Below are 21,257 nucleotides of genomic sequence, written 5' to 3'. Positions count from 1 at the left end.
AAATGCATTGCTGCGATTTTATCTTTAAAATATTGGTAAAACTGCCCTTACCCTGCGTCCAATATCATTAAAATATAGCATGAAACGATGATTTAAAGCCCTTAATCATTGGCATTCTTACAGGATCATAGGAAACAAACCGTTTTGCTGCGGGACGATATGTGCCACTGATGAGGATAGAAAGCAAGTTATACTACATAAAATGAAAAAGCTTTTCCAGTTTTACGGCAATATGTAAATAAAACAGCACTGGCATCAAACTAAACAGACTGATATATGTCAGTATCCAGTTCTAAATGTTAGTCAACAGCTTTCTTTACACACTGTCTACTTATAACTAAGATGCCGAGAGTAGATTCTTAAAACTACTCTCCCAGTTCCCTAAAGAGATAGTGAATGAAATATGAAAAGTATAGAAATTTTCAGTTCTTTATTGACTTCTTTCTACACAGAAATCGAATTTTACGAACAGGCAGCAACAGTTCGTTCTGTACTGGTGTGCACCAAAGGAACTCCTTTCAAAATGGAAAACTTGCTTTGTATTTATTTGAAAATTATCAGTGTCATTCAGCAGCTTTAATTGCACATTTAAGGATGAGGTAGTTTGTCATACACGTTCCCGTGCCAGCTGAAACAAACATTAGACAAACTTATAAGTAGTTCTTAAGTTGCAATTATGCACAGAATAACAATTACAAAATAAAAGCAGTGAAATCGTTGCCGGAGTCCACTTTATTGACATTCTCATTAACGTTTTTTTGGGTGATCACCTTACAAGTCTTTGGTATTTGAGGTCTCAGCTGCACCTCTGTTACTTATAGTTCCTGCATTTCTCGATAGCTTGTGTTAACTGACAGACCATCTCTCATGTTATCGAGAAATGCCCTTCTGAGTGGTTGAAGAATATAACTAAATCAGAATTGAAGTGGCTGCTATTATCACAAAGAATTTATGCATTTCTATATTAAAATATTTCCTAAGAACTTGGACACCATTAAATACTTTCCATCTACAGTCAGCTATTGTCACATTGCTTTACTTGAAACAGAACTTGTTGTTCCCTTTTTTCATTTTTGTTCTGGGCATAACACAATATGTAACACAAATGTTCTTTCTTTGTGATTTCAGTCTTAGGTATAGATTCTCTTTGGCAATGTAATACGTAATGAATGATTGTTTCGATAGTCATGACATGTAAATATCTCATGCTGAATTGTCAGTTTGATGATTCAAGGACAAAGTGTTTGGGGACAGTTTGTCTTGGACGATTTTCACTGCACGTAGCGTTGTCTACGTGCAGTTGGCATCGTGCGCTAACATTGTATTGACGCTGTCACCAAGACCAATCACAGTCTCTAATCGCAGTTTCATACACAGGATAGTTCTGAGATTCATTCACCTTTTACTTCTGTATGTAACTATTGCACTACTTTCGTCAGATACAGTGCAGTACTGCCTTTGTAATCAACGAGGGAAGGTACGTTTTAAAACTTTTCCTTACTTCATTTGTTATGGTTTTGAATAGTGTGGTAATCGATTAAATCCTTTTGTCTTGTCTTGTCTTGTCTACTCTAAGCCAGTTTTTGAGATAATCCACAATGCTAACCGGCCCTGGCTGACGTATAAGTCGCATATAAATTTTAATAATATTATTGTTCTACGTTTAAAGAATATTATTGTTGTTGATCATTTCGACAAGCAATATTGCGGCTGTGGTATTTGATATACCATTGATCATGCAGAATAACTGCTGATAAGTGAAAGCTAAAACATTTTTGATTATTAGTCTTGATTACAAAAAATATGTAAAAAAATTTGTATTTTTGTACACGATTCGTTGTTTCTACATGCAGCCCATCGCCTCATAATTTCTTGTTAATTTTTCACAGATGGGCACTGGTGGATTGCTTCACGGCTCCGAGAAATGATTTCATCACAGGTGTTCTCACAAAAATCATCGAAAATTTCTGTGTATCATGGTTGAACCATATCCTTCATCACACATCCCACGGTTTTCTTGTTCTCGGTTTCCAGTACTGGTGCTACAGTTTCACTAGCGTATTGGGGAAATATATCAGAATTTACTCGTATTATTACCATCTCCGATGATTGTTTTATGTGTGGACAATGAGACTATATAGCCAACATTTGTTAGCAGCACTGACGTATTCTAGGAGAAAACAAGATATATAAGGTAACCACTGGAATCACAGTGAACAATATGGTACAAGAAGTACGTTAGTAAATTCTAAATTACTAGTGCGTTATGATGAATTGCTAAGCAAATATTCCACAAGACAGTGGAATTATTAAGATAACTTCCCTTCCCAGAAGCATCATCTTACCCAGTACTCGACTTCATTTCTGTACGAACATTTAAATATAATCTGATAAACTCACCTAACTTCGCACATTCCGCCATTGCCTCTTTCAAGTTGTTCTTCGTGCGTCCCTGCACCTGTAACCACTTTTCCGCTGCTTCCGTAGCATGGTCCACATCAAATACGCCATCGGAGTTGAGCTGTAACGAAAGCATATATCACAGTGTTCATAAATGAGGCACACCTTCACCGTACTATGATGTGTAGGTTACTTTTCAGCGTCTATTCTCTCGGAGGTGTAAACGTGTGAGTAACTGGTCGAACCCATCAGAAGAAAGCAATGAATGTATTTAGTCTGATGTGAAACTAGTTACACTAATGAGTGATTACAAATAGCTGATGAGCTTTCAACGTTCCAGGACCTATTACTTCTAAATTATCCGCTAAGCTTCTAAAAGGGAAAGTAAAATATTTTCTTTAAATCGTTCGTTATCCTGTCAAACGTTTTTCGAAAACCCATTCCTCCTCATGTTATCTCTTCATTTGTTGTTCTCCATTTTGTGGGCGTAACAGGCAGTAACTAACGGTTCGTCATTTCAAGATTGATTCTCTTCTTGCAGAAATGTATGATGATAGAAATATGTCTTTCTTCTTGTAGCTTCTGTACGGTATGTATCTCGTTAGGTTTTCACTTCAGTGAGACCCCAACATCAAGTGCGGAAAGGCAGCTTTATGGAGGGGGATATCTATCTAACTTCTTCCTATGTCTTACTTCTTTTCGGCTGAATACTAGAGAAATGTAACATCTTCCCTCAGTCTCCATTATAGACCCCCAGTCACTCTGATAGACCTATTGAGGAAATTTTGTTGTTCTCAGGTAATAGTATCTGCGTGCCTTTAGTAATAAAAACTGATTGAGTTGCAGTTTAGGTAAAACAGAATAACATATATGTACATGACATGCATATCGTTTTAGCTCCTCTCAGTTCTCTACCAAAGTTTTTGTATGGTGGATTGCTACACAAATTCAGTGTTAGCTGTATCATAGTTAAAGTGATACTCACGTCACCCATTTCTTGAAAAAAACACTGTATGAAGCACTGGAAAAGAAAACAAAATAAACTGTCATAGCCAGAGATCATTTATATTTGTAATTTTGAAACTGAATACAGAGGCGACAATTAATCTTACCCTTTGGTTCTCATCTTTCTCATTCGGCAGAGTGAAGTTGTGGCTTACAATGTATCGAGCGGTCTCTGGCAAAACATAAACAAGTATTTATGAATAGATTAGGTTTTTCTTGGAATAAATATAGCATAAACATTATGTAACACAGGCTACAATTGTCACAGAAATTTTCACTTTTTATTTCTTTGCAGAAACGAAAGCAACCATACTTTATAGATTTAGAAGCCCGGAACACGAATATCAAGGTTAAAATAATCTCCCTGCTTAGGTTTACAAGTAAATAAAGTGTTTCCATCCCATAGTCACACTTATGGGACATGAGAAGAGTTACAAGGAAAGGCAGCGGCGGCCAAAAGTTTTGGTTTGCTGTCCCTCCCCGGTAGGGCTCTTGATAAAATATAGATATATCTAAACATAGATACTTTCCAAAATGATATTGATATATATCGTATTTACGATTTCCTACGATATATCGATATCAGAACGGAAGTATCGAGTTCCGATATTTTTAATTTATATTATACTTTTTTCACAATTTTAGGGAAATATTTGAAGCTATTCTTTTCAAATTGTAGTACGACGTAATTTTACTTTTACCGAGTGAAGGAATCAACTACTTTTTGAGCTTTCATCAAGTCCAATCTTTCTCATTGACTGAGTGAGGCAAGTATATGTGGCATAAAAGAAAAACTCCGATTGCGTGGAGCGGCGTGGCTGTGTGAATGAAATAATAAGATTTCCGACGTGAAGAAACAGCACACCAGTTAAATTAAAAAATAGTTTTTAACGCAGCTAGTGTGCTACTTCTTTACATCGACGTATTCAAAAACAGTTACTGAAATGATGAGCAATCTAAATGACAAGACTGAGAGTTGCAGTGGCTGAAGACGTGAGAGGGGAAATGCTGATGTAATTGGCGCTCGGCGCTATCAATAGAAACTGCAAGGCTAACTTCACCACGCAGTTTTGACACAAGTGCTAGGTCGCTGGCGTTTGACGAAAAAAAAAAAAAACTAGAAGTGGACATGAAGGTTCCGAACAAATCCGCTGTCACGAAATCGAACGATGGACCCTTCAGATACATTTTATTGTGCCACTTACATGCAGATACCATTGTTAACATAATGCTCATTGCCTAGCGCGAACGTGCATCGTTTTCCTTTCAGTCCGTGTTTTTAAAGGGTATAGGCAGGCTACTAGCTTGTTGATTTACAGAATATCTAATAAAAAGAACCAACATACAGCTCTAAAACCAGCAGTATATTTACGATGTGCATCCAATATTCTTGTAGGAAGGTACGCCGAAATTTTTCCTCCGGTATATCGATACTATCTTTCTATATATCCTGTGCCGAGAATGATATTTATTTAAATTTCAGTAATTTTAAAATTATCAACAATACTATTGCTCGGGCATGAGTGTCAAAGGGCTCAGTCTCGCTTCGCATTTACCCTATCGCTACGTCACACTGTTTGAGCATAAGGCGGGGGATGAGGGAAAAACAGTCAATGGGTTGCATTTAAAAGGCAGCCCAGTCGCACTGCATATCACAAATTTTCAATATTATTTACTAATTTTAGGCGCTCTGAGGGAACTGCCAGCATATGGACAGATGCAGACAATTTCACACAGTTTTTAACTCACGTTGCCACATAATAGTGACTTATTTAGATTCATAACCCAAAAGCGGTCTTTAACACAAATTTGTTTATCGAAATATTGTAGTACCTTTGTAATCTCACTATGGAGCATGTGGAAAGCCTACCTGAGGAAAGCAATGTAGATATCCTGGACACTTTTAATCTAAAAAGATTTTTCATAACTGACGTTACCTTGCAGATCAGTCAGTTACATCTGCATACTCAGGTGCGCTTTCAACTGAAACGGTAAACGGTCTCGAAAACAGATCAGAAAAAAATATTGATTGTCCTCAAAATCCTTATAAAACTATCTTTGTAATTTTTTTTTTAGTCCGCAATGATTTCCGCAAACCTTGCATTTTGTTTAATACCAATGAGCTTAGGGAATTGTCTGTCAGAACATGCCTTTTTTACAACGCGATTTTCTTTTTAAATGCATCCTCATCAAATCACAAGGAAGTTACCACGTAATGCCTTCCCGTGGGAAGTGTGCAATCAAGTCCACTTAAAGTGCGAAGTCGGCACTTCGTTCTAGATGTTCTAGTTTTCGCTCTTGCACTTATTTTTCCTTCATAAATTCAATAGCAGCGAGTTGTAAATCGAAAAATCGTAGCATGGCCCTTGCTTTAATATACGAAGTCTACTCTTTGTTCAGTTCCACTGAAACTGTTACAACTGGCAATGTAGTAATGAGTATATCTCTAAAAATTTTACAATTCGCATCACAAACTTCTTCACGTGCTACAATTCTGCAAATTCAGCACAAAGTGCTTTTGATGTTCAAGATAATGAATCCCACCTGTTGATCTTTGTAGCTTGTTGCTGTTTCATTGTCAACTAAAAGGCTCATCTTCTGCACGGTATTGTACTGTCATTTCGTAGGAAATAGCACTATCTGCCACTTACACAAACTGAGATTTTTTGTCAGTTTCTTCTGTCATTCCCATTCATTTTAAATCTTCCGACCACAGCTCGCTATACTGCCTCCTTTGTGCAACTAGCCAAAGAACCATTGACCAGCCTTCATCCCACTAACAAACAGCGAAGATTAAACAGTGCTGGCAGCACATTTCTGCCGAATCGGAGAGATTTGTGCCGACCACCGCACTGCAATGCTAAAAGAAATATTGTGCTGTTCCGGGAACTTCCCAGAAGTACCGAGCAAAGACGAGTGACAGGCCGGGCTTTGCCCAGCCGTGACCCACACGAGCTGCGCGCTTGAAGCCTGGCACGCCTTGTGCGAAGGCAGTTTGTCAAGGATTCCTCTGCTGTAACTGAGGTAGACCCTTCCCGTACCATTCGGCAAATCCGCTTTGCACCATGACTTACGTGCGCAACATTCAGTCACGTGATCATTCTCGAATGTAGAAACAAGATGCGATTTTAATTATCTGTCGGTGGTGTGTGCTCTTGCGCTGCATTAGTATACTTGTGACTGGAACGAGTTCCATGGCGTTTGGCAGCGAATGTATCTGAGGTGAGGTGTTGAAACTGAAGAATTGTGTTATTGTGCAATTGTAGACTTTCACAAATGAGCCTCAGAGCTGCAGCAACAAACATGTAACTTTTGTTACACTTGTGCAGAGTTATTTGTGATTCAAAAAGTCAATCAGTGACTAAAGCACTGAAGTAACCAGTTCCACATTTCAGATGTCTCGTGTTCCTCTACACTGAATGCTTGGATGCACAGCAAAAATGTCTTCATGAAGTTTGGAGTACCTGTTATTTGGCGTAGACCCAAAAATCGTGCGTCCAGTTGCTTGAGGAAAGAAGGAAATACCCAGAAGAAGTGGAATATTTAATGCCATGACTTCCCATCTGCCATTTGCCAATTCCTATTGCCCCCCATGCACCACCATCAAGCAGTGATAGCTATAATGCTGGAATGACACGTTCTGCTGAAAATGTGCAACCATCTGACACCGACATTGATTCTAAATTCACACCAACATTGTTATCTGCAGAACCGCACAAAATCACACAGTCTGAATAGGGATTTATATCGCACAAAGCGTAAGGCTGAACGTTTGACCTCTCGGGTGCAGCAGCGGAATGTTCTCGTTGACACAGTATGTGTGTCTCTATCTCGGCAGCGTCGGAAAGAAACTTGAGTGTCATTTCAGTACTTATGGTGACATTTCGTTCTGCAGTGACACTGGTGGTTTGTTGAAAGTCCTGAGTGAGAGTCCTTGTATGTGGCTCGAAAACAAAACTCAAGGAAACATTTTTACACAGTTCTATGAAATGCCATCCACCCTTATTGCATATGATGCCTTAGCAAAAGAAATTTATACCATGCTGAAATATGTTGTAAGCTGTGTTAATTACAGTAAGCATGAACGGCTGGTGTGTGAAGATTTAAAAGTCATTGCAGTGCTGTTGGATTTGCAAGGGGATTACACTAAGTACTGATGCTACCTTTTGAGTAGGGTAGTCACGAAAAAGAATAACACAAACACAGTCGGAGCAATCTTCACGAACAGCTCTAGTGCCTGTGTCAAAAAATATTTCAAAGGAACCTCTAGTGAACCCAAACAAAAATGTCATTTTACCATTGCACATTTAGATGGCACTCATGAAAGTATTTTTTAAGGCTGTGCACAGGAATGTAGCAGCATTTCAGTGTGGTTCCTCTGTTACTCCTGGCGTATTTTTTGATCAAACAATCCAATGGGGTACCGCCAGTTCAAAGCGTCCAACGGGCACAATATTTTGGGCATCAGACATGTCACCATCGTCGGGTTCTGTGTCGAACTAAGAGAAACTCTCAGCAAACAAAACGATCTGGCGACCAGGGTGGACAGAGATCTTAAATCGGCCCTATCAGAGACTCCGACCCTTGTTTCTCCCCGGCCGCCGACGCACAGATGCGTGCGCGGAGAGCGGAGGGAGCGACTCTAGAAGGCAGGGGATGTCCGTCGGCCGCACCTCCTAAGGAGCTCTTTAGTCAGCGCACCTGATTATGGTGACATGTCTGCTCACTGAAACATGGTGCCCGTTGGACACTGTGAACTGTCAGTACACCCTTGGATTATTCGATCAGCATTTCACTATTTGTGTAAAAAGTTTCCACTACACATGACAGAGAATATCACAAAGGGATTATTCATTGATTCACATTCACGTCAGCTGTTGGGGGACTCTAATCCCTGATCAACTGCAAGCGTGGCACTGTTTTTGTAACGTTACACATTGTTCTTGGGGAACAGGAGACCCAAAAATGACATCGACCTCGTGGACAAACCTGTTCATGCTTATAAGATCATTGATGCAACATGACCCTGATGCAGTTCCTATTCTCTCACATCGATATTTTCCCGCAGAACTGTGGTGCATTCAGTAATGAGCGTGGCGTGCTGTTCCACCACATTTCTCTGTAAGAACGATACAACTGGTACTTTGTAGTCCGATTTCTGCAGGATGCTAAAAATGAATATTCTAGACACCCGCTACGACAAGAAGGGCAATGAATCGGTGAGAATAAACTACCGGGTGATCAACAAGTAAGTATAAATTTGGAAACTGAATAAATCACAGAATAATGTAGATAGAGAGGTACAAATTGACACACATGCTTGGAATGACATGGGGTTTTATTAGAACCTAAAAATTACAAAAGTTCAAAAAATGTCTGACAGATGGCGCTTTATCTGATCAGAATAACAATAATTAACATAACAAAGTAAAACAAAGCAAAGATGATGTTCTTTACAGGAAATGCTCAGTATGTCCACCATTATTCCTCAACAATAGCTGCAGTGGAGGAATAATGTTGTGAACAGCACTGTAAAGCATGTCCAAAGTTATGGTGAGGCATTGGCGTCGGATGTTGTCTTTCAGCATCCCTAGAGATGTCGGTCGTTCACGATAAACTTGCGACTTCAGGTAACCCCAAAGCCAATAATCGCACGGACTGAGGCCTGGGGACCTGGGAGGCCAAGCATAACGAAAGTGGCGGCTGAGCACACGATCATCACCAAATGACGAGCGCAAGAGATCTTTCATGCGTCTAGCAATTTGGGGTGGAGCACAATCCCGCATAAACATCGTACTTTCCAGCAGGTGTTTATCAGCCAGGCTGGGGATGATGCGATTCTGTAACTTATCGGCGTACCTCTCACCCGTACGGTAGCAGTTACAAAATCAGAATCACGCATTTCCTCCAAGAAAAAGGCCCGATAACGGTAGATGTGGTAAATCCAAACCATACCGTGACTTTTTCGTCGTGCAGTGGAGTTTCCACGACATTTCTAGGATTTTTGGTAGCCCAAATTCTGCAGTTGCGGGCGTTGACAGACCCTCGGAGCGTGAAATGAGCTTCGTCGGTCCACAACACGTAACTCAATCAATCGTCATCCTCCGCCATCTTTTGAAACGCGACACCGCAAATGCCCCCCGCTGCCGATGGATGTTGTACGGATAGTATCGGAGGGTACGCCTCAGTGCCAACCAAACATTAATGTATGGAATGCCGGTGCGACGTGCGACTGCACGAGCGCTGACTTCGCCGTGCATAGACGAAGCCGCTACAGTCTCCATTTCTTCCTGAACTGTCTCAGCAGCATTACGCCTTGTGCTCGGTCGGCCACTACAGGGTCTATCGTCTAAACAACCCGTGGCGCCGGCAGGGGTGGCCGAGCGGTTCCAGGCGCTACAGTCTGGAACCGCGTGACCGCTACGGTCGCAGTTTCGAATCCTGCCTCGGGCATGGATGTGTGTGATATCCTTAGGTTAGTTTGGTTTAAGTAGTTCTAAGTTCTAGGGGACTGGTGACCTTAGAAGTTAAGTCCCATAGTGCTCAGTGCTCAGAGAAATTTGAACCAACCCGTGGTTTCGAACTTCGAAATCATTCTCGCCACAGCTGCAGTAGTCAAAGGACCTTTAACCATTCTAATCCCCTTCCTATGGCGTTAGGATCGTACCGCTGAACTAGCACATTCCTCATTCTGATAATACAGCTTCTCTAAAAGCGCCTTTTCAGGTAACGTCAACATGCTGCGACTGCTGGCGCATCTAATTCTCTCTCTCATTACAGCTCCTTTTATACACGATTGCCCTGCGCAGTCACTAACATTTTGTTGTCCAGCGCCATCTGTAGGACATTTTGTGAACTTTGTTTTTCTTTTGGTTCTAATAAAACCACATGTCATTCCAACCATGTGTGTCAATTTTTACCTCTCTATCTACATTATTCCGTGGTTTATGAAGTTTTCTAATTTATACTGACTTTTTGATCACCCGGTATGTAAGTTCAATTAATGTGTATGTGCTATTGATTGCGGAAGCAAAGTATGTGGAACGTAAAGTTCCAACTTACTTGCAAGCTTGAGCTAAGAGACAATTTTCATAGTAGTATGCGTGTTCAGCATACGGAAATCTATAAGGACGGTCTACTTTGGTTCCTGTCAAAAATCCGCTGTGTACCAGAATTACACGACAGTACCTTCAAGTGTAGATAATATTATCAATTATCATGTAATTTGATTCAGAAACCTAGTGACTGCTAAAATAAGTAGGTTACAGTTCCATTTCTGAGTAGGATCTACTAAAGTCAGGCAAATGGATGTATCTATGTCCCGCAGGTGAGCAAAATCGCAATATCAATAAAATACGCTATTTTACGACAGTTTTCGTCACTTCATACGAAACAAGAATGGATTCATAGTTCTGCTTAATGAAGTAGTACGTAGTTGTGGTTTATTAACAAATGTATGCCTCAACTTTGTTTACAGGATGGCCTTACATTAATCCTGCAACTAGGGAACTGGTGAGGGAACTACGTACTGTGACGGAAGTCCATGTCATGGCCACGCGTAATGTACAACGAGAAATCGAAATGAATGTAATTGCAACGAATCTGCTTCGAGTGCCTGCTAAATTGAATAAAGGTAACAACTGAATGTGTTTCGCAGTTCACAAAGTAGGAATCAAGTGCTGAGCCTGAGGACGCTAAGACATAATTCTCTTGATAAAGAGTGGTCTGGTATTTAGAACGTTCAATTGAAACGGTAAATTTTGCATGGGTAATAAAATGAAATGGATGGGGAAAGTCCGTGCTATTCAGTTAGTTTTGTTGAGGGTGAAGACAGCACCTGATATATGATCTATGGCTCATCATATTGTACACGAAGAGTCAGAAAAAAACTTGAGTATTGATACCAGTGATTCATGTTTTATTGAGCTCTTGTGGTAAACTTTCTTGCCCTCAGGGCAGAAACTGCTTTTAGGTAGGTCAATCTACAGTGATCAACTGTCTGAGCGTTCAGAAGGCAATATAACTAGTGCATTAAAAACATTGTACGAGTTATGTGGAATGCATTGAAAAAATGTCTTGAGGATCACTTTCTTTCCAACAGAATCCCCATTAGTTCCCTATTTGAATATCTGGGAGGGGACTGCCAAGAGTGAGGGAACAATAATAAAAAAATGGAATAATCAACGAAATGGTAAAGTACAGCGAGGGACACAGAGGAATATCAGAAGTTTCAAAGAGCTAAGAAAGCTATAGAACTGAAAAGAAAATTCAAAAGGCTCAATCTAATTATAGTGCAACCAGTGAAGTTAAATGAAAATAAGAAAAGGTATTCTCGTCAGAATAATATAGGATAATATCAACACAAGCAAAAAAGTTATCAACAGGGCTAGGATCCATTACGCGCACGTATGTAGTGCATGGGTTGGGTTTCTGTGAACAGTTCAATGGCAATGAGATGTGACTGCAGGTCAATCACAAATACAATAATTCAGGTATACATGTCGGCGTCAAAACCAGATAATGAAGTAGAGGAAATGTATGAGGATAGTGAATGTGTAATTTAGCATATAATACTACATGAATATCTAACAGTCATGGTGAACTGGAATGCGGTGTTAGGAGAGGGAGTAGAGGAAAGGATTATGGGAAGTTATGGGCTAGAAGTAGAAATGAAAGAGGACAAAGAATAATTAAATTCTGCAATAACTTTTAACCAGTAATAGCGAATACTCAGTTCAAGAATCACAAGAGAAGGATCTATACTTGGAAATGGCAGGTAGATATGAGAAGATTCCAGACAGATTAATTGTTGCCAGATAGAGATTCCGAAATCGGACATTGGACCCCAAGGCGTACCCAAGTGGAGCTATAGACATAGATCATAATTTGGTAATAATGAAGAAGTCAAAAGTTTAAGAGAATCGTCCGGAAGAATCAGTGTGAAAGAGGTTGGATACTCAAGTACTCATAAATGGTGAGACAGGTTTCAAGTTCGATGACGATATGGATACTACGACAAGAATACCAGTTCAGTTGAAAAGAAGTCTACGTCAATGAAAAAGACAGTCACAGTTGTTGGACAATTAGCCACTGCTACAAACAATATAACTCCGAAGAATTCTTGTACAAATGAGGAAATGCTTCAATTGATCGATGAAAGCAAGAAGTACAAAAATATTCAGGAAAAGACGGGAATGCAGGAATCAAAATCACTTAGATTTGAAATAAAAAGGAAGTGCTGGGCAGTCAAAGTGAAATGTATGCAGGCAAAATGTGAAGAAATCGAAACATAAGTAATCATCGGAAGGACTAACTCATAACGTAGAAAAGTCAAAACAATCTTCGATGAAATTAAAACCAAGTGTGGTAACAATAAGGACGCAGTAGGAATTACCCTGTTACAAGGAAAGAGCGGATAGGTAAAAAGAGTACGTTGACGATACAGATAAAAAATGGCTCTGAGAACCATGGGACTCAACTTCTGAGGTCATTAAACCCCTAGAACTTAGAACTAGTTAAACCTAACTAACCTAAGGACATCACACACATCCATGCCCGAGGCAGGATTCGAACCTGCGACCGTAGCGGTATCGCGGTTCCAGACTGCAGCGCCTAGAACCGCACGGCCACTTCGGCCGGCACGATACATAAAGATACATAAAAACTCGAATGAACGAACCGTTCAACAGGAGGCGAGAGTTTCGTGAGAACGATAGTAGAAACTTGACATGATTTGCTATATTAAACAAAAATCTTCGAGAGAATGTAGCAAGCTAAAATGAAAATTTATTATGAATTGCAATTAGAAGGAACAAGAATAAGAAGGAAACCAATCGGAAATTACTACAAGGTAAACACAATTTTTCATAAGATGATGGGTGACACAGTACCTAACAACTAAGAGAAAAACGTCTGTTTTCTAATTTCTCTGAAATGAATGCACAGTTCACGAGATGAAATGTAGCATTTCAATGTGAATAAGAAAGAAATACGTTCCTGAAAAAACTCAGGGAGTCATATATTGGGATATGTGAGATATGAAGAATGAAATAGCGTCGGCAGACAGTGGGTTTACAACACAAATGATTAAACTTGAAGAAAATGTTAACGACAATAACTTGCATAAGTATTTATAAAATATTGGACGAGGTAGACAGTTTCACAAAACTGGAACAATGCTGTACTTATACTACAGTACAAGAAATGAGAAGTCAAGACCCACAATACCCACCTTCGTAATGTTAATATTGTTGACGACATTCATTACCAACCACACATGAGAACACGCTGCACAGTATAGCATAGGAACAAACCTATTTCAGAAGTGATTTAATCACTATCGTCTGTTTGCAACTAGTGGATAAAATTACGCGATGTAGGACTGAGTAAGAATTGCTGTGATGTATAGTTTTCATAGCTTTTTAATAGCTTGTGACCCATCTTGAACAGTATTTGTCCTAGAAGTCCTTCACGTTAATTAGCGTGGTGCCTTACAATTATTAGGTAACATCTCGAAAGGGAATGTAACGAAACATTTATGGCTTCCCCACTTGTTTTTCCGACGCCGAAACATTACGCGTTTATATTATTCTAAAACAAATACAAACGAGCAAGCGGTGCGTATAGAATGTAATGTTTAAGTGTTAATACAAAGAAATATACTTAAGTGATAAATGGATGTTTCGTTATGTTTCCTTTCGAATTGTTACCTAACAACTGCGTCACGCCCCTGATTCAATTCTTCGGGCAGAAGTGGATGAGTTAAACACTTCAGTTGAGGCAGAGAGAAAACGGAAACGGTACGTTTGCAGACATTGGTTCCTATTCAAAATTTTACGCACTCACTCCTCTCTACAAGTCCTAGAAAGTTGTAACTGGAATTTCCGAACACCCTGTATACTGTGTTGAATACTACTTGTTGGAACACGAAAACACAGAAAGGTTAAAAATGGCTTGAAATATTTTTATGAGTACACTAAGAATAGTTCTCAAAGTGAAGTTTATCTTATATTTGAGACTGAGTGCGTTATTAGTTTACTGAATGACAGGAGGATACAGACTGTTGAAAACAGCACGTGAGGGAGATTTGTGCTAAGAAAGAAACAACCAAAAAGATGAGGGGGATACATAATCAAAACTGCAACGTAACTGAACTGGAGGTGCACGGGCTACTGGGATGATTGTAAATGTCATTAGAAAGCATAACGAACCAAATTTCATGCATATTGCTGAAAACTGTAATGCTCCGAAAGGTCATAAGAAGACCTTCCTCCAGCAAACAAACGTCCGACATCAGATGATACTTGGTGCGCATTAACGGTTCTGTGAAACCAGTATTACTTTTCTATGTATTACTCAGACTAGCTTAAAAATCGTCAGTTGATAGTGCTCCTGACCAGAATCGAAATCACCTACTGAAACTGAAACTCTGATTCTCATAATTGCTGTCATCTCACTGAAAGAGTATGAAAACATGAAGAAAATTATTTGCATACTGACCTCTTGACAAGCCGTAGCCGGTAGCGCATTTGTACACGGATGCTCGTAAAGCCTGGCCAGTCTGTAAACACAGAATTCTGTATTACAAATGTACTATCACAAAAGGTGAGCAGTTACATTAAAGTAGCAAGCATTCTCTCAACGTAATTTATGAAAGTATGCTAAGCGAATCATAGGCAAAATGTAACATTCCTTATTTCTAGTTTCTTTCACTTCAATACACCCGATCAAAGTCATTTCGGTTCCTTAAGCTATGGATTGATAGATATCCATTCCAGCCACTGGGCATTCGGTGCTAGAGCTTAATCTCTAACAAATATAGACGTAGGCTGTATGGTAAACCTTCCTTCGCCCTATTACACGTCACTAAACCCTGCTGAGGTAGAAAATACATTACATACACCAAGCATAATGACCGATTAATAGTTCTTGACTTACGGATTTTTGACATTGCGAGTAGACATATTTGAAAGGAAGAAAGGGACAGTGAAGGAAGGAAAGATAAAGATTGGCACATGGAATGTGAGGACACTACTGCAAGCAGGAAAGCTAGGGAAAACAAAACAGGAGATGAAAAGGAACAAATTAGATGCCTTTGGCTTTTGTGAAATGAGGTGGGGAGAGAATGGGGAGATAGAAAGTGGAGATTATAAACTCTTTTACTCGGGGTAAATCAAGAGTGGTGCAAACGGAGTAGGAGCATTGCTAGGGCAAAAACTAAAAATAAGGTCACGAAAGTACAATATATTGATGGACGACTAATGATGATGCGACTGAAGAGTAGTTCAAAAGATTTGGTGTTAATACGAGTATATATGCCAACCAGCCAGTATAGAGATGGGGAGGTAGAAGAATGTTATGAGAAAATAAAAGAACTCAACGAAAAAGAAAAATAGCTGCAAATGTGGAAATGCCTGCATTATCATCATGGGAGACTGGAATGCAGTGTTGGGTGAAGGAAGAGGTCAAGATACAGTAGGAAAATTTGGATCAGGAATAAGAAATGAGAGAGGTGAACGACTAATTAGTTTCTCTAAAGAAAATTCATTAGCAAAGGGTAACACATTATTTGAATGCCATTAAAGGAGACGTGACACATGGATATCTAATTTGAAGAGGGAGATAAATTAGTTGGACTACATCCTGATACGAAAAAGGTTTAGGAACTGTTTGAAGAATGCCAAACCTTATGCAGGAGCGGATATTCGTTCAAATGGCTCTACGCACTAAAGGACTTATCATCTGAGGTCATCAGTACCCTAAAGTTAGAATTACTTAGACCTAGCTAACCTAAGGACATCACACACATCCATGCTCGAGGCAGGATTCGAACCTTCGTTCGTAGCAACAGCGCAGTTCCGGACTGAAGCACCTAGAACCGCTCCGTTACTGCGGCCGAGCGGATATTAAATCAGCCCACAACTTAGTAGTGGAAGAAATACAAGTGAAGTTGAAAATAGTCGGGAGAGGTAAAGCAAATGAAAGACTAAACACAGAAAGACTCAAAGAGGTAGGAAAGGCACCAGATTTCGAAAACGGATTTATGGAAAAATGGGAAAGAGGTAGTTTTGAAGAAAGTGTTAATGACAAATGGACAAAAATGAGGGAAGGACGCATGGACTCTGCCAAAGAAGTACTAGGAATTAAAGTATCCCAAAGTGCGAGGAAAGAATGGATAACTGAAAACACGTTAAAAAATGGAAGAGCGGAGAAAGTGGAAAATGTAGAAACTTAAAAAGACAAAAAGAGGTAAAGGAAACTGAATAATGAATTAAGAAGAGAAGCTGAAGATGCCAGGGATAAATGGATGAAACAGAAATGCGACGAAACAGAGAAAGAGGGAAAGTATGAAATGATGCATAGACTGGATAATGAGATAGTTTATGAACGTAAAAGAAAGAGGAATAACAGGGAAATAGAAAGAGCGGATGGTACTCTAGCAGAAGAACACGATGAGGTTTTGAACACTTGACAAGAATATATTTAATATCTGTATAAGGGGGGATGAAAAACAATGTGAAATTAAGGTTGAAGGGGAGCAATATGTGCCGGAAAATGGAAAGGGATTCACCATCTTGGAAGCGGAAGTAGAAAAGGTGCTGAAGAAAGTGAAGGATAGGAAGGCATGTGGAATTGATGATTTGCCAGCAAAACTGTTGAATAATCTCGAAAACAAGACTAGAAAACAAATAGTCTACCTCTGTAACGAGATATATGACAAAGGGGAATGGCCTGAGAACCTCCTTGCTACACTTATGATACCAACAGAGGAAAAGGGAAACACCAAAAAGTGTGAAGAGCATAGAACCATCAGTCTAATTTTGTCATTCAGCTAAAGTCTTGCTGAGAGTGTTGAATAGAAGGCTATATGGCAGACTGGAGAGAGGCAATGCAAATGATCATTTCGGATTTAGAAGAGCAAAAGGAACAAGAGATGCAATTGGAAGGTTAAGAACTATAGGAGCAAAATATATGGAAATAATAAGAGAAATCTTTGCTGTTTTTATAGATTTAGAAAAGGCTTTGGACAGAGTTCAGTGGAACAAGCTGATGGATATTTTGAAGTGGAAAGGAGTGGATTGGAAAGAGAGACGACTGGTACAGAATCTATATTTACATCAGAAGGTAAGGTAAGGATTGGAAATGAAATGTCAGAAGGAAACAGCATTGGAAGAAGTGTTAGACAAGGTTGTTGCCTTTCACCACTGTTGTTTAACATATACCTTGAAGAGATTATTGGGAAAGGTTTAGATGGGAAAAGAGGAATATCTATTGGTGGAAAGAGAATAGAACGTATACGATTTGCTGATGACATGATATTAGTGGCAGAAAGTGAGCGGACAGTGAATAACATGCTGAAAGATCTGAATGAAACTTGTGTCGAATATGGAATGGAAATAAACACAGCAAAAACGAAGAGTATGGTCATCAGTACAAGACGCACAACGTCCGTTATTAAAATAGCATAATCTACCATTAGCCAAGTAAGTGCATTTAAATGTCTTGGAAGCACAATAACTGAAGACTTTAGATGTCACAAGGAGGTGAAAACTCGAATTGTCATAGCGAAGAAGGCATGCAACAGAAAGAGGAGACCCTTAAGTGGCAAATTAGATAAAGGTCTAAGGAAAAGGCTGGGCAAATGTTTTATTTGGAGTGTGGCACTAAATGGGGCAGAAACATGGACGCTGAGACGAGAGGATGAAAAAAGGCTAGAAGCATTTGAGATGTGGATGTGGAGGATAATTGAGAGAATAGGCTGCATGGGAAAAGTGAGTAATGAAAGAGTATTGGAAAGGGTTGGTGAGACAAGATGCCTGCTGAAGGTTGTAAGAGAAAGGAAAAATAACTGGTTGCGACATTCATTGAGAAGGAGTGTTTGCTAGCAGATGCTGCGGTAGAAGATTGAGAGGAAGAAGGAAATACAAGATGATAGGCGACATAAAGCAAAGAGGAAATTATGCAGACCCGAAGAGGATGGCAGAAGACTGGACAGCCTGGAGAACTACCATGTGAAACCTGGCTTTTGGCAGAACTGTGATGATGATGATAATGAGATGTGGCTGACAGTTCACAAATTGCATGCGTCAAAACTCTTAAAACAAAGCTCTTAACAAACATTCATCCATGATTCAGAATTCGTTGTGCTACTTAGTTTTGGCTCGAAGGCTTTTCGAAAGATTAGAAACTATGTAACCAGTAATGTTATACGGCTGTTAAGAGCTTAAGTGTAGAAACAAAGACGGAGAAAAACCATTATTGTACGAAAGGAAAATATTAAGAACAATTTTGGACCTGTAACAAATGAAAGTAGCACATTATGAAGGTTAAGAATAAATTATGCACTCCAACAGTTGAACAAACACAGTAACATTTTTAAGGTATAGTTGGCCTGGTGACGTAGCAGTAATATCGAAACTAGCATGCTTGCCACACGAAAATGTATATCTACGTTATTTCTCGTTAGGAATTTGTTTCATTATTGGATAAAATGAGACCTGCCAAAAATGGCATGCAGTGGTGAGGGACTTAGTGACGTTCTTTCCGGTAAATTTACTCCATTAAGTTACGCAAATAGCTAAAAAGAGTGAAGAAAGTAGATTACCTGTCTGGACATGTACATTAGTGAACATTTCTTGTTCTGCTAAAAAAAGAGAATTTAATAATGAAGCGAATAAGTAAAGAACGAAATGGAAGGAAATCTGAAATAATGGGTGAAAGAAAAGGTCTTCTGAGGCATACGCTCTGGATACCACTGATTCAGTTTGTCAGCGGTTGCTATCGATAGGCCGATAGTGCCTTTGAATGGGACATGGCCGATTTTCCTCAGCAGTCTCGTCCTACTGAGAAAGCGTTATTACTGAAATATATAAGAATAGGCATGTATAATACAGATATTTCATGTAGTATACAGAGATTCACTTACTTTGTCCAAGTCACCCATGCACTGGGCTAAGACAGCGAATATAAGTGCAGAAATCTGGAAGGCTCTCATGTCACGATTGAAATCTGAGAAGGTGCTTTAAACCGTGGTGCGATAGGACCGACAGATTTTTCCGTAGTTCCCAAACTGTTAAGGTTTGAATGTTGCAGGTATTTTTTATACATCCCAGTGACGTAACTCCAGTGGGAAGGACAATCAGTCATTCTCTGTAAACTGAAGTTGACCTTTTTTTATGAAGCCACAACGATGACAGCACAATTGCGATCTGTCATTCCCGTGGCACAGTCGGATGGTGTAAACATAGCTTTTCGCACCTGGCGACAAAGCAAATGTCACCTCGACACGATTGGGTGGAGGCGGAAATAATAAGGCAAGTAACGTATTTGATTTTGTAACTGTTCCGTTAGTAAAAGTAAAAACTCGATAATTTTACAGATATGAGTTTCACCACTGGATACCTGGCAGTAGTTACATTTATATAGGAGCATGTTAATACTCGTAAATGGTACTACAGGTAATTGGCAACAACTGACGCTTCTGCTGATATATTATAAGCATGCACATAGTGTTAGTGCGTATATGACTGATGTCAGTGGAAGCTACTAAGTGATAAGGCAATTTTACTGTTGGCAAAATGGTGTATTAATTTACGTTTCACTTTGATTAATTAATTCTCAGGTTATTATCATCTGCTGATAACATGTGCCTTTTCCATCCAGAATCAAAGATTTGTTTAAGTAATCTTCTGAGCTATATCAGTAAAAATAAGATATTTGAGAACGTTAGGTACGTTTAAGGAACAGCTGAAGAAATTTCATTTATCTAGTTCCTTCTGCAACATTGTAGAGTACGTAATAATGTACGTTCGCACAAGACTGCCAAATTATTCGAGAACAGAAATGACACGTCTTACCGTGTCTTACATACAAACAATATTTCTGCTCTTATGCCTCTGTTCGGACTCTTTCACGCGGTCGGGCACCCAGAAAGCAAGTGAAATTATGTTGGAAACGATCTACAATAACTGGGTTTAATTATTTTATTCACAGTCGTTGTTATTTCAGACACTGTGGTTTATGTATTTTCGCCAGAATAAAATTCATTTGTGAGTAGCAGAACTCCAATATTTACACTACTGGTCATTAAAATTGCTACACCAAGAAGAAATGCAGATGATAAACGGGTACTCATTGAACAAATATATTATACTACAACTGACATGTGATTACATTTTCACGCAATTTGGGTGCATATAACCTGAGAAATCAGTACCCAGAACAACCACCTCTGGCCGTAATAACGGCCTTGATACGCCTGGGCATCGAGTCAAACAGAGCTTGGATGGCGTGTAAAGGTACAGCTGCCCATGCAGCTTCAACACGATACCACAGTTCATCAAGAGTAGTGACTGGCGTATTGTGACGAGCCAGTTGCTCGGCCACCATTGACCAGACGTTTTAAATTGGTCAGAGATCTGGAGAATGTGCTGGCCAGGGCAGCAGTCGAACGTTCTCTATATTCAGAAAGGCCCGTACAGGACCTGCAACATGTGGTCGTGCATTATCGTGTTGAAATGTAGGGTTTTGATGGGATCGAATGAAGGGTAGAGCCACGGGTCGTAACACATCTGAAATATAACGTCCACTGTTCAAAGTGCCGTCAATGTGAACAAGAGGTCACCGAGCCGTGTAACCAATGACACCCCATACCGTCACACCTGGTGATACGCCAGTATAGCGATGACGAATACACGATTCCAATGTGCGTTCACCGCGCTGTCGCCAAACACGAATGCGACCATCATGATGCTGTAAACAGAACATGGATTCATCCGAAAAAAAGACGTTTTGCCATTCGTGCACCCAGGTTCTTCGTTGAGTACACCAACGCAGGTGCTCCTGTCTGTGAT

General features: G+C 39.7%; 1 protein-coding gene across 1 annotated transcript; it reads right to left on the bottom strand.

The window, feature by feature from the left end:
* Positions 1-455: 455 nt before the first annotated feature.
* On the bottom strand, positions 456-19,469 carry LOC126203783 (uncharacterized). Its single transcript, XM_049938153.1, has 6 exons — positions 19,331-19,469; positions 14,905-14,965; positions 3,513-3,577; positions 3,386-3,421; positions 2,401-2,521; positions 456-628 (listed from the first exon to the last, which is right to left on the bottom strand). The coding sequence occupies exons 1-6, from the start codon at positions 19,397-19,399 to the stop codon at positions 564-566; spliced, it is 417 nt and encodes a 138-aa protein (XP_049794110.1). The 5' UTR covers positions 19,400-19,469; the 3' UTR covers positions 456-563.
* Positions 19,470-21,257: the final 1,788 nt, after the last annotated feature.

The sequence above is a fragment of the Schistocerca nitens genome, chromosome 9, assembly GCF_023898315.1.
Source record: "Schistocerca nitens isolate TAMUIC-IGC-003100 chromosome 9, iqSchNite1.1, whole genome shotgun sequence".
NCBI lineage: Eukaryota > Metazoa > Arthropoda > Insecta > Orthoptera > Acrididae > Schistocerca > Schistocerca nitens.
This window is presented reverse-complemented; position numbering and strand designations above follow the sequence as displayed.